General features: G+C 42.2%; 1 protein-coding gene across 7 annotated transcripts; it reads right to left on the bottom strand.

Annotated features, from left to right (window-relative positions):
• Positions 1–554: 554 nt before the first annotated feature.
• LOC144700888 (Transcription initiation factor TFIIE, beta subunit) lies at positions 555–5,080 on the bottom strand. 7 transcript variants are annotated; one of them, XM_078572456.1, is made up of 6 exons: positions 4,950–5,080; positions 4,713–4,825; positions 4,287–4,550; positions 3,526–3,657; positions 3,287–3,403; positions 555–2,171 (listed from the first exon to the last, which is right to left on the bottom strand). In XM_078572456.1, the coding sequence occupies exons 3-6, from the start codon at positions 4,539–4,541 to the stop codon at positions 1,824–1,826; spliced, it is 852 nt and encodes a 283-aa protein (XP_078428582.1). In that variant the 5' UTR covers positions 4,542–4,550; positions 4,713–4,825; positions 4,950–5,080; the 3' UTR covers positions 555–1,823. The 7 variants fall into 7 exon arrangements, with proteins under 7 accessions (XP_078428582.1, XP_078428588.1, XP_078428584.1 ...); XM_078572462.1 differs by having other exon boundaries at positions 4,713–4,802; XM_078572458.1 differs by having other exon boundaries at positions 4,713–4,869; positions 4,954–5,080.
• Between the last annotated feature and the right edge of the window lie 8,928 nt (positions 5,081–14,008).

Below are 14,008 nucleotides of genomic sequence, written 5' to 3'. Positions count from 1 at the left end.
GTTTCATGTTTGACTATTTTTTTCCATAAAGTAATCGCGAGAAACACAGAGCTGAGATTGCAAGATAAGCAAAATAAAATTCAGACACTGAATGTTGACAGTAGAATGAACAAATAGTAGAAGAGGGGAACTGAAATTGAAAAAAAAAAACGTGGGAACTCGCAGTGACTTGGTTTCTATGCTTGAAATTCAAAATGAATCATATACCCTGCTTAAGGCCTGAAATTCCAAACGAAATTCAGGATTTATATTCTGCTTAAGATTCGTCATGCTGCAAGTGAAAAGAAAATACAAATTTTAAGAAAAAATAAATGGATATGAACAATAAAAAACCAAAATGCTGATCGGACTCTTACAAATTATTTCCAAGTATTTGCACATCATTTGGATTGAAATCTTGAAATTAAGTTGACGTCAAAAATAAAACCTAAGAGATTGATCTGACTGTTTTGAACTTAAAATATTCTAATAATTATTCATACATTAAGAAAGAGATTTTTCATGAATTGTTCACCAAATACTCGACCAGATCGAACTTTTTCAATCTAGAGAAATGCGTCAAATAATTTTTGTTATAAGGATGGTCGACAATATAAATACTTCCCAAGAGAAGACAATTTCAAGCTCTGATGCATTTACATGTCAGCCATAAAAATTTTCCATGGCCCAATAATAAATGTATAAACAGAGAGCGAGGCAGAGAGAAAGAGAGATAATGATAGATAGAGAGAGAGACAAAGAGAGAGAAAGAGAGATGGTGATAGATAGAGAGAGAGACAGAGAGAGAAAGAGAGATGGTGATAGATAGAGAGAGAGACAGAGAGAGAAAGAGAGATGGTGATAGATAGAGAGAGAGACAGAGAGAGAAAGAGAGATGGTGATAGATAGAGAGAGAGACAGAGAGAGAAAGAGAGATGGTGATAGATAGAGAGAGAGACAGAGAGAGAAAGAGAGATGATGATAGATAGAGAGAGAGACAGAGAGAGAAAGAGAGATAATGATAGATAGAGAGAGAGACAGAGAGAAAGAGAGATAATGATAGATAGAGAGAGAGAGACAGAGAGAAAGAGAGATAATGATAGACAGAGAGAGATAGACAAAGAGAAAGAGAGATAATGATAGACAGAGAGAGATAGACAAAGAGAGAGAGAGAGAGATAATGATAGACAGAGAGAGATAGACAAAGAGAGAGAGAGAGAGATAATGATAGACAGAGAGAGATAGACAAAGAGAGAGAAAGAGAGAGGACAAGTTGGGAAGATGAGAGGGGAAGGGAAGCAAGTGAGAGGGCCAATGACCTAGAGAGAGGAAGGCAAATAAATAGAGATGGAGAGAGGAAATGGCAAAAGGGAAGAAGGACCCAGATAGAGAGAAAGAGGAAAGGAAGCAAGGAGAGGGAAAATAACCAAGAGAGAGAAAGAGAGAGAGAGAGAAGAGAGGCAGTAGCAAGAGAGAGAAAGGCAAATAAAGTGATGGAGAGAGGAAAGGAGGAGATGGACCCAGAAAGACACAGGGGCAAGATGAGAAAGGAAGAGAGGAAAAGGGGGGCCAAGGACCTAGAGAGAGAAAGAGAGAAACGGGGGCCAAGGACCTAGAGAGAGAAAGAGAGAAGCAGGGGCCAAGGACCTAGAGAGAGAAAGCGAGAAGTGGGGGCCAAGGACCTAGAGAGAGAAAGAGAGAAGCAGGGGCCAAGGACCTAGAGAGAGAAAGAGAGAAGCGGGGGCCAAGGACCTAGAGAGAGAAAGAGAGAAGCGGGGGCCAAGGACCTACAGAGAAAAAGAGAGAAGCAGGGGCCAGGAGCTAGAGAGAGATGGTGGAGAGGTTCATAGGTCAGGGACATTGAGATTGCGAAAGAGCTCTGGAAGGTGGGCATTGGTGAGCTTGGTGCGCTTGGAGATGTCGCGCTTCTTCTTGGGCTTGGCTTTGGGAGGGGGGAGCCCGTGGACTTGGGCCATCGCCCGGCGCCGGGCCGTGTTGGTGGCAGGCCGCATGCCGTTCTTCTGCAGGTCGCGCTCGATGTCGACCATGTCTCTCGGCAGCTCCAACCCCCTGTAGAGTTGTTTCAGGTCCTCGTCGACCCGTATTCCCACTCGTGGGTCGTTCGGGTACACCGTGTCCTCTTGCGAGTCCATGTTCGAGAGCAGCCACACCTCCCCCTCTGCCTTCAGCTTCTGCCATCCATCCATGCAACATCATCACAAACATCATTGTTATCATATTAACATCTAAACCATGTCATCATCATTATCATCATCTTCTTCTTCTCTCTCTCTCTCTCAAAATATGGGTCAGTTTATCCCGCCCACACCTTCAGCAGTCTCTCTCTCTCTCTCTCAAAATATGGATCAGTTTATCCCTCCAACACCTTCAGCAGTCTCTGTCTCTCTCTCTCTCTCTATATATATATATATCTATCTATCTCAAAATATGGATCAGTTCATCCCTCCCACACCTTCATCAGTCTCTGTCTCTACCCATCCATGCGACATTACAATGCCACTCATCAATGTTATCATATTAACATCATAAAATTCGTCATCATCATTAACATCACCACAACACCAGATAGTAAGACACATAAACTCTCTCTCTCTCTCTCTCATTCTGTTCGTTGGACATCGCCATGGTCATCATCATCGTTATAGTTTTAACATCATAAACATCATGATCACCTTCAGATCATTCGACACATGGATCTATCTCTATACATTCGTGCAACATCACTATGACCATCATCATCGTTATCATATTAACACCATAAACATCATCATCCTTGTCATCTTTTCTCTCTCAAAATCTGCATCAGACTATCTCACCACCACCTCCGGATAATAAGACACATTAATCTCTCTCTTTCCATTTCCACGCATCCATGCAACATCATCATGACCATTACCAATGTTGTCGTATTCACACCATAAACATCACATTCATATTTTCTTCCTCTCTAAGGTCGGTTCATATCATCCCACCTACACCTTTGTCATCACTTCCTATCAACATGGTCATCTCTCTCTCTATCCATGAGAGTTTGACCAACTTCTTCACAATGGCTTTACTTTCCCCAGTCATTCTTCACCAACATCATCATCACTTCTTCCTCGACCCACTTACTTATCACTATCTAGAAGCGATAACTTTTTTCTCCAAATATCTTCACTATATGCCATCTACTCATCACCATGATCATCCGCATCACTTCTTTTTCTCTCTCAGAATTAATCAGCATCATGAAATATCAGACATGGAAGACAGAGAAATTAACTAAGAAGGATCATAGACGAACCTGCAAGTCATCCATGACAGTCGGGTAGGAATCTTTGAGGTCCACAACGGTGATGCCTTCAGGGAACTTGCGCAAGAACTCGAGCAGCTCCTTCTTGTTTTTCAGATTGTGCTTTGACTGCACGTATACATTATCCCCTTTCTCATCATAATCCATCTCTCTTAACGAACATTTCTCTCTCTAAACACATAAGGCATATATTTGAGAGGAAAAAAATGTTTATTTCAGAGGAAAATTACCTTGTAAGCGAAGCGATAGCCGTCGTAGCTGACTTTGTGGTTGTTCTTCAAGCTCTCAAACACGGTTTTATTGGCGATCACATCGACATAGCAGGCTTCATTTATCTGCCCTGGAGTCAGTGCCTGCCTCGTCTGATGAAGGCGTAAAAATTGTCAAAAATATGAGAATAGTCATTTTGGCATGTCTTTGTTGAAAAGGAACCGTATTGTCTTCATTAATGTTAAATAAAGATATGGGAAACATATTTAAAAATGAATGCAGAGCTTTAAGAGAGTTTGAACTCCACTAACAAACCTGAGAAGAGGAAATAATTTCTATATGGTTGCTATCGGCTAAACATGTGGAATTTGGGAGGGTCACTGATTTTGTGTGATCTCCCTTATCTTCAAAAAAAATAATAACAACATACGCGGAAAAATTGTAGGAGAGATTATTCCTCTATCCTATGAGTATATTAGTGTATTCTATCAAGTCCAAACCCATCATTCATCATCCTAGAGGCACACAAACTGAATGAGGTTAACAGAGGTAAGCGATGAAAATGAGACAATATCAGGCATCATCTTCTCATCCCGCCCGCGCTCGAGAGATGATAACAATGACGGCTTTGCAATCATACCCAATTTCCCAATTTCCCAATTTCCCAATTTTCCAATTTTCTCAGGAACAGCAGAACCCAAATTCATTAGCCCTAAAATTGGAATCAATTACAACCCAAAAATTAATTAACAAGAGCGCATTCATGCCTTTGGATTCTCACCTGTAGCAGCAAGTCGATCACGCGTTTGATCTGTGCGCCAGCAGGGGACTTGCGGATGGCGTTGATGTGCTGAAGCCTCTCTGTATCACTAGAAAACTTCACCGGTGCCACTGGAACAGCCACCGAGGGAGCTGCTCTGTGCGGTGCTGCTGATGTCCTGTTGGATGATGAAGGCCGAGACACGGCGTCGGTGAGAATGGTCTGACATTTTTCCTGCTGCTGCTTGAATCGGTTTAGCCGCTCTTGCAGCGACATGTCGAAACCCTAGAAAGATCAACGAAGACGAGATCAGAGACGATGATTGCAGACTTCCAAGGTAGGTAATCTAATGCAAGCAATTAGGAGGACAATTAAAATTAATATCAGGCACCCGATCCCTAATTGCAAGCATAATGAATGACGAATTCCTCTTTTTCCATAGGTTACCTAGTTTCAATTCGATGGCCTTGTTTCACGACTGATTTGGCACTCGTCGAGGACTAGATATAGGAAGCTAGTGGAGTTGATCTTTGTGAACTGGATCGAAATATTGATTGCCACTGTTGAAAATAAGCAGCAAAAACTAGCAGATCTAGAGATGATGCTTGAAATTAAAGGAAAATGGAAGTCAATGCACGAAAATTTGGCCAACAAAGATGGAAAATCATGATTCGTGGCGCGTACCTACCGTAATCTGTCAACCGAACTCTAATCAGAAATCTCTAATCTGAAATCTCGAACCCTAAGCGGCCTCCTTGCTCTTCTTCTCTCTTGTCGATCGACACCAGCGTTGGCCGTCCAGCTGAGGGCAGAAGTCCAAGACTTCACCGAAAAAGGCGAAGGTCTTCGTATTTATAGGGAAATAAATCTTTAGTGGGCCAATAATGGGCCTTTATTGGTCACTTTAGATGACGATGACTAGACATGGTCGTTCTGTTTGCTTTGTGCGAATTTGAGCCATTTGTGCGCTCTGTTCGGATTTCCGAACAGAACAAAGTCTAAAACGAACAGAACTTCACACAGAACCCTGTGCGGTTCGCATTGTGCGAATTGTGCGAATTTTATTTTCTAGAAAAAAATAAAATAAAAATGTATGAGTCACCTACCCCCTCGTCGGTCGTCGCTCTCGGCTATCCCCTTTCTCGATTTTTAGGTCTTTTTCGGCCCCCCCTTATATCTCCGTGCCTCGTCCGTGGACACTCTCCCAGGCCTCCCTGCTTGGCTGCTCCCTCCGTCCCTCGTCGGCCATCGTTCTCCCTGTCTCCCTTCTCGGCTGCTCCCTCCGTTCGTCGTCGACCGTCGATCTCCCAGTCCCCCTGCGCTCGTTGTTCCAGCTGTCGGATCACCCTCTGCGAGTTACGAACTCTCCCGTTCTCTCCCTCTCTCTCTCCCTCTTCTTCTCTCTTTGTCTGACTCTTCCTCTCGCTCTCCTTCTCCCTATTCTTCTCCATTTTTCCATCTCTCACATTCCCTCTTCCTCTCCCTCGCCATTTCTATGTCTCTCCCTCTTACGGTCTCTATTCTTTTCCAATTCTCTGGCTCCCCTTCTCTCAATCACTCTTCCTCTCCCTCTCCCTCTCCATTTCTTTGTCTCTCCCACTCACGGTCTCTATTCTTCTTCAATTCTCCGTCTCCCCCTCTCTCATTCACTCTTCCTCTCCCTCTCCCTCTCCCTCTCCATCTCTATGTCTCTCCCTCTCACGGTCTCTCTTCTTCTGCAATGCTCTGTCTCCCCCTCTCGCAATCACTCTTCCTCTCTCTATCCCTCTCCATTTCTATGTCTCTCCCTCTACCTCTTCCTCTTTTTCTCCGATTCTCTGTCTCCCCTCTCTCAATCATTCTATCTCTCCCTCTCCCTATCCATTTCTATGTCTCTCCCTCTACCTCTTCCTCTTTTTCTCCGATTCTCTGTCTCCCCTCTCTCAATCATTCTATCTCTCCCTCTCCCTATCCATTTATATATCTCTCCCTCTCACGGTCTCTATTCTTTTCCAATTCTCTGTCCCCCACCCTCACACACTCGTCCCCTCCCCTTATCCCTCTCCCTCTCCATTTCTATGTCTCTCCCTCTCCCTCTCCCTCTTCTTCTCCAATTCTCCGTATCCCCCGTTCTCAATCATTCTTCCTCTCCCTCTCTCGCTCCATTTCTATGTCTCTCCCTCTCACGGTCGCTCTTCTTCTCCAATTCTGTGTCTCCCCCTCTCTCAATCATTCTTCCTCTCCCTCTCCCTCTCCACTTCTATGTCTCTCCCTCTCACGGTCTCTATTCTTCTCCAATTCTCTGTCTCCCCCTCTCTCAATCACTCTTCCTCTCCCTCTCCCTCTCCACTTCTATGTCTCTCCCCCTCCCGGTCTCTATTCTTCTCCAATTCTCTATCTCCCCCTCTCTCAATCACTCTTCCTCTCCCTCTCCCTCTCCACTTCTATGTCTCTCCCTCTCCCGGTCTCTATTCTTCTCCAATTCTCTGTCTCCCCCTCTCTCAATCACTCTTCCTCTCCCTCTCCCTCTCCACTTCTATGTCTCTCCCTCTCACGGTCTCTATTCTTCTCCAATTCTCTGTCTCCCCCTCTCTCAATCACTCTTCCTCTCCCTCTCCCTCTCCACTTCTATGTCTCTCCCTCTCCCGGTCTCTATTCTTCTCCAATTCTCTGTCTCCCCCTCTCTCAATCACTCTTCCTCTCCCTCTCCCTCTCCACTTCTATGTCTCTCCCTCTCACGGTCTCTATTCTTCTCCAATTCTCTGTCTCCCCCTCTCTCTCTCCCTCTCCCTCTCCTTCTTCTTCTCCAATTCTCCATCTCCCCCTCCCTCAATCACTCTTCTTGTCCCTCTCCCTTCCCCTTTCCCTATTCTTCTTTCTTCACACACATCCTCTCACTCTCCCTCTTTTTCTCCAATGCCCTGTCTATACAGTTGGTCATGCGGTTATCCGAACTCTCACTCTCTCTATACGGTTTCCGTTGGCACCCGGCAGACTCACTGTTCTGGTGCGGATTCGGCTGAGGAGTATAGGGAGTATTTCTGAAGTCCTCCCGAATTGGGGTTGCTTAGTTTTTGGTAAGTTTTCCTTCTTGAATGTGATTTCGGTTTGTACTGATTTGGCTTGGTTTTTCAAATAATTTCCTCTTCTCTATGTTGATTTCACCGTTTCTCTATGTCCGCGTAAATTTTTGGCTGTATTGATCATCGCTTAATGGGACATATTCATCTCAAAAGGATATTCTGTCACAAAAAATGCTAGAAGTATGTCATCTGTTCTTGATTTTATTTTACTGCTGTCTTGAAGTCTTTCAGTACTAATGTCTGAGTCGTATTACGAAGGAATGGTTGCTATACCCTTGATTAAAATTTCAAAACCATGGTATTTGTGTTTGATCCATGAAACAATGATCTCTTGGATAAACCAACGTATTTGTCCTGTATTGCGTAAAATTGGATCAGATAATATTTGGAAATGTTTCTTTCAAAAAAATAATATTTGGAAATGTTTCTGCTGATTTCTCTCTATCTTTGTCTCCCAATTGATTTATTTATCTTTCTCGTAATTTAGGATGAACTTGTAGTTTAAGATGCCTAGAACACCTCGATCGCATACCTTTGCTTCCTCCGAGAGCTCTGCATTGATAGAGGGGAGTGTTGGCCACAACCAAAAGAAGAGAAAGAGAAAGAACGAATGTGTTGCACGTATACACTTCATAGAGGTGGCGCCTAGGGTTTTCACATGCAATTTATGTGCGACTCATACTAGGGGTCATGCAGTGACAGTAGAGCAGAACAAGTATAGTTGCAGTACGGTCCTATGGCGACATTTGCTAAATGTGCACCATAAAGAATATAACGAATTGAAGGTTCAAGAAGGGAGCTCTTCTAACCAACCGTCAGTGGCGAACATCTTTGACCAACAAAGTACAGAAAAATTATACTTCACTCATTGCACGTCAGAGACGACAAAAGAAGAGCTCGTAGGCTTCATTTGTCAGTAAGCCGCACCATGGAATATTGTATGTAAAAAATACTTCATACGACTATTGCGATACATCGCACATGAGGAGATATCGATTCCATCAAAAAGGGCTATGAAGGAAAAAGCTTTCAAGCTTTACACTGAGTTAAAGAGCGGTATTTGTGACCGATTGGAGAGTGTCGATAAAGTGGCCATTACTCTAGATTGCTGGACTTCTGCCAATCAAATCTCGTTCATAGGACTCACCGTTCATTGGGTAGATACAAAATGGAAAATGTGTGAATGTGTCCTCGCTATACATCAGTTGGAGGGCTCGCATAGTGGGGAGTGCTTGAGCGAGATTGTGTCGGAGGTTTTGGCAGATTTTAAGTTGAGCGCAAAGGTATGTGCAGTTACGACAGACAATGCTTCGAATAATTCAACAATGATGGCGACATTAGAACGAGAGTTGCGCGCAGTGAACCCCCGTTTTACTGCAAAGAGATATGTGTTGTGTATTGCGCACGTGATCAACTTAGTTATGTAGGCTGGACTGAAGACGCTCGACGTCGTCGACGATGGGCCCGAGGCAAGCTTCATTAATGAAGTAGATGTCACAAACCTTGACAATGTGTCCGATGCAGAAGAATCGGATCCTTCTGCAATTTCCTTCGTGGACGTTGTTCGGTGCCTAAGAGAGGTGGTCATCGCTATAGGAGGATCATCGAAGAAAGAGGCGAAATATTTTTCCTACTGCCAACAGTTAAATATGTCAAACACAAGGAGGATCTCGATAGATTGCCCTACAAGGTGGAGCTCAACTTTCAAAATGCTACGCGGGTGCACTGAGAAGAAATTAGTTATAGATATGATGATGTCAAATATTCTTTGCAAACGTTCTTTACTTGTCGCAGAATGGGACCTAATAGAAAAATTTATCGACTTACTCAAACCTCTCTAACATGGTACCTCTGTCACTATTCGGAGCAAGTCACCGACGTCAAATGAGGGTATAGTCATTATTAAGGGACTGATGAGGCACCTTGAGCACATTAGAGTGGGAGTAATGGTCTCCTCCATGCTTCTTGTTGGAAATGCTATGTCTGCTAGGCAAAGGAATGCCTTATCTACTGTATGTTCTGCTATGCGGGCAAAGTTAGAAAAATATGTGTCCTTACTGACACGAAATGAGGCTTTCACTATCGCCTCTCTACTTGACCCATCCATGAAGCTTCGTTTGATTGATCCACAGACTAAGAGTGATGTTCTATCTACCGCTCGCAATATCATGGAGTCCCATGCAGTATTCAGGAATGTTGTGAGTCAACCCACCGAACAATCTGCTCTATCAACGACGAGTGATTTCATACAAATGGAGCTAGAAGAATTATTAGATCCGTCAGAACTACCACAAAGAGTTGATCCTATTGAGGAGCTCGACGTATATGCAACGGCCCCCCAGCTTTCGGTACGGAGGTGTTGCATTGGTGGAAGACGACAGGTAGCATGAAATTTGCATTTTTCATAGTCTTACTCTTGCTTTCTTGGTTGAATATCTGATTAATTTTACCCCCATAACAGGTCTGCTTTCCTACCCCACGTTAGCATTGGTTGCGAAGGAATTCCTAGCTGTGCAAGCGACGAGTGCGGCGTGTGAGCGTCTATTCTTTGAAGGTCGCCGTGTCATCAACTATAGGTGATTGCGGCTCACGCCAGAGAGCGTTAAAGTCCAAATGATGTTGAAGTCATGGTACAGAAACGATGACTTAAGAGCATATGAGGACGAGGACGGTGATGAAGATGATGGGCCATTTGACATTCGTGTCAACGCACCCTAGAACTGAAACGTGAGTGTTTCTGTCTCAGGAAATTCCCTCTATCAGAAAGTCTGCCACGAATCTCATCTACATACATCAATGATTTGATGACTATTGTGTTCCATCTGAGAACCCATCTCTCACATTTGCTTCACTCATGTTGTTTTCGCTTGATCTCTCTCTCTCTATATATATAGTTCTTTATTTCTACATACTCATTTATTAATCTTTGAAATGCTCCTCGACAATTACGTTTGTCTACTATGGTTTGGTCCTCTCTCTTTTACTCTCCCCGTTGGTTTTAAACACAATTCTTTTTGAACATTTTTTGAGTGCCTTGGAACATCATTCATCACAAAAATATTATGACATCTCCTACAAAATGCATGTACATCCACAGCCACGCGGAGGCAATGGAGGACGCATGAGCCAGAAATAGGTGCGCACCATGAAGGAGTGTGCGGCTTCTCCGACGGCGACTGCAAAAGCAACCCCAAGACCCGACTGACATTGTCATCTGCTCTGACTCCGAACTAGACGGTGATGACGTCAATACACACACAAACAATACAGATGGATGCAACGCAGAGCAATTTTGCCCACTTCAAGAAATATTTATTGGTATAAGTACCAAGCGCATCATTACAGAAATTCTTGCTATCCCGTCAAAAGACTTCAGCCCTGAGACACATGGAGGAGAAGTCGTGAGTACTCAATGGGATGACAACAAAGATTGATGCTGTCCATAAAAACGTTAGTCGTTGCGCCTCCCAGCTCCGTTGATGTTTATGAAACTAATTTGGCAGAACATCTTTTATGTTTCCTAAACGCACTTGGACTTTTCCATCTATCAATGTTTGTAATAAGATTTACAGAATATTGAATTGTTAGGTATCTATGACTGTTTACCTACACATTACATATATATTTTGTTCATCCATAGTTTAAGTCATAAAAACTTTACACTCACTGACTCGTTAGGCCTGTAGTACTAATTTTTGTTTGGCATGGACTCATTAATTTTGTCCTTTAAACTTCTAGTGAGTAATGCCAAGCTTAAAAGTGAACAACTTTAAGCTCACAAATTAAAACTTAAAAATGCCAAGTTTAATTTTGTCAATTAAACAACTGTGGTATACTTGCATATACCAGAGTAGTGTAAATAGTACTTTTCCACATGACCTGCTCTACATATAAATAAATTAGTATGGATGTTTCTTTATCATTTTACTCATTTTTAATTAAAACTCTCAAATTCTTTTTTTAATTAAATTATCTCCTATGTAAAAATTTATAATATCTTTACTACTAAATTTGTATTCATCTTATATATTATTAATTAATTTTTCTCTGAGCACTTGTCATCTTCTGGAATTTGCCAACATCGTAGTAAACTATTTCATCATGATAACAAACACACCCTACTGAACTCTCCATTTAAATAATTATCCCCCCTATTATATATATCGGTATAATATATAATAACTTATAATTTTTTTAGTTTATTATACTTTGCTAAATCCAGAACATTTTTTTTCAAACTCTGCGCAATTTCATGCCATTTATGAGCAACTATATGCAATTTTTCACTTTATGTGAGAATTTTTTCATTTTGTGCGAATATGTTTGTTTGTGCGAATTTGTTCGGTTTGTGCGAATTTTTTCGGTTCGTGCGAATTTTTCGGATTGTGCGAATTTGTGCGAACATCTGTTCTAATTTTCGCACATAAAAAGAACAGCACAACGAACAGACCCCTATGTGGTTCGTTTGTGCGAATTTTTTGTTCATTTTAAACAAACAGAACAGAACGACCATGTCTAAAGTCGATGACGGTAACGGTGATGATATGTCCTCAATAGGATCGATGATGATGGCGATATGTCCTCCATAGGGTCGATGACGGTGATGGTGACGATATGTCCTCCATAGAGTCGATGACGATGACGATGATGACATGTCCTCCATAGGGTCGATGACGATGATAATGAAGATGATGATATGTCCTCCATAGGGTCGATGATGATGACAGTGACGATAGGTCCTCCATAGGGACGACAACGATGACGGTGACGATATGTCCTCCATAGGGTAAATGACAACGGTGATGATATGTCCTCCATACGGTCAATGACGATCACGGTGACGGCATGTCCTCCATAAGGTCGATGACGATGATGATGACGATGATGATATGTCCTCCATAGGGTCGATGACGATGACGATGACGGTGACCATATGTCCTCCATAGGGTTGATGATGATGACAGTGACGATAGGTCCTCCATAGGGATGACGACGATGACGGTGACGATATGTCCTCCATAGGGTCAATGACAACGGTGATGATATGTCCTCCATATGGTCGATGACGATCACGGTGACGACATGTCCTCCATAGGGTCAATGATGATGACGGTGACGATATGTCCTCCATAGGGTCAATGATGATGATGATGACGATGTGTCCTCCATAGGGCCGATGACGATGATGGTGACGATATGCCCTCCATAGGGCCGATGAGATGACGGTGACGATATGTCCTCCATAGGGCCGATGATGATGACGGTGACGATATGTCCTCCATAGGGCCGATGACGATGACGGTGACGATATGTCTTCCATAGGATCAATGACAATGACGGTGACAATATGTCCTCCATAGGGTCGACGACGATGACGAGATTGTCCTCCATGGGGTTCGCCATTTTGGACTGGGATTGATTAGGCCAGACCATTGGTCTGCCATTTCAGGGTGGAGTGGCTGGTCGGACCAGAACTGGTCCAAGGGTCAAACCGGGCCGGGACAGAATTTTGGTCAACCTGCCCTTCACATGCTCACTCTCTCCCCCCGTCTCCTGCTATGGGTCCTACTCGCCACTGCCCGCCCCCTCCAGTGCTCGCAATTGCTGCCACCTCCCCCTCTCTCCCAGTGTTCGTGCTCACCGCCACCCCCCTCCCAGGTGTTCATGCTCGCCGCCGCCCCCTTTCTTTCTTATTCTTCTCTTCTTTTCTTCTTCCCATTGGTTTTCTTCTCTTCTTCTCTTCTTCTTCTTCATTCCTTTTTTATCTCTTCTTATTTTATTGTTTTTTCTCTTATTGTTCCTATGCTCTTGTTTTCTTCTTCTTTTATATTTCTTCTGATCTTATTTTCATTTTCTTTTATTCTTCTTCTGATCTTGTTTTCTTCTTGTTTTATTCTTCTTCTGATCTTGTTTTCTCTGCTTTTCTTCTTCTTCTTCTGATCTTGTTTTCTTCTGCTCTTCTTCTTCGTCTGATCTTGTTTTATTATTATATTTTTATTATTTTATTCTTCTTCTAATCTTCCTTTCTTCTGCTCTTCTTCTTTTCTTCTCATCTTGTTTTATTCTTCTCTTTTTCTTATTTTATTCTTCTTCTCTTCTTATTTTTATTCAATTAGTCTTTTATCTTCCTTTATTATTCTTCTCTTTTATTTTCCTCTTCTATTGATTTTCTTTTCATCATCCTTTCTTATTTTCTTATTATTCTTCTCTTATTAATCTTTTCATCTTCCTTTCTTATTATTTTCATATTCTTCTCCTTTTCTTTTCTTCTTTGTTTCTACTGTAATGTCATTTTTTTGTTCTTGTATTATTCTTCTCTTCTTCTTCTTCTTTTCCATATCCCTTCTCTTCTCTTCTTCTCCACTTATTCTCTTCTTCTTCTTCTTTTATTCTTCAATTGCTTTATTTTCATCTTCCATTCTTCTTATCCCCTTTTTCTTCTTTTATTAATATTTTAACCTTCCGTTCTTCTTTTATTAATTGTTTCATCTTCCTTTCTAATTATTTTCATATTCTTCTCTTTTTATTTTCTTCGTCATTTCTACTCTATTGCCATTTTTTTCTTCCATTCTTATTTTTCTCTTATTTTTCTCGTACTTTTCTTTTTCATCTTCCTTTTTTTGTTCTAATATCATTCTTGTCTAGTTCTCTTTTTATCCTCTTCTTATTCTCATCTTCTTC

The sequence above is a fragment of the Wolffia australiana genome, chromosome 3 (genome assembly GCF_029677425.1).
Source record: "Wolffia australiana isolate 7733 chromosome 3, ASM2967742v1".
NCBI lineage: Eukaryota > Viridiplantae > Streptophyta > Magnoliopsida > Alismatales > Araceae > Wolffia > Wolffia australiana.
The sequence above is the reverse complement of the archived record's forward strand: the minus strand, read 5'-3'. Positions and strand labels throughout refer to the sequence as shown.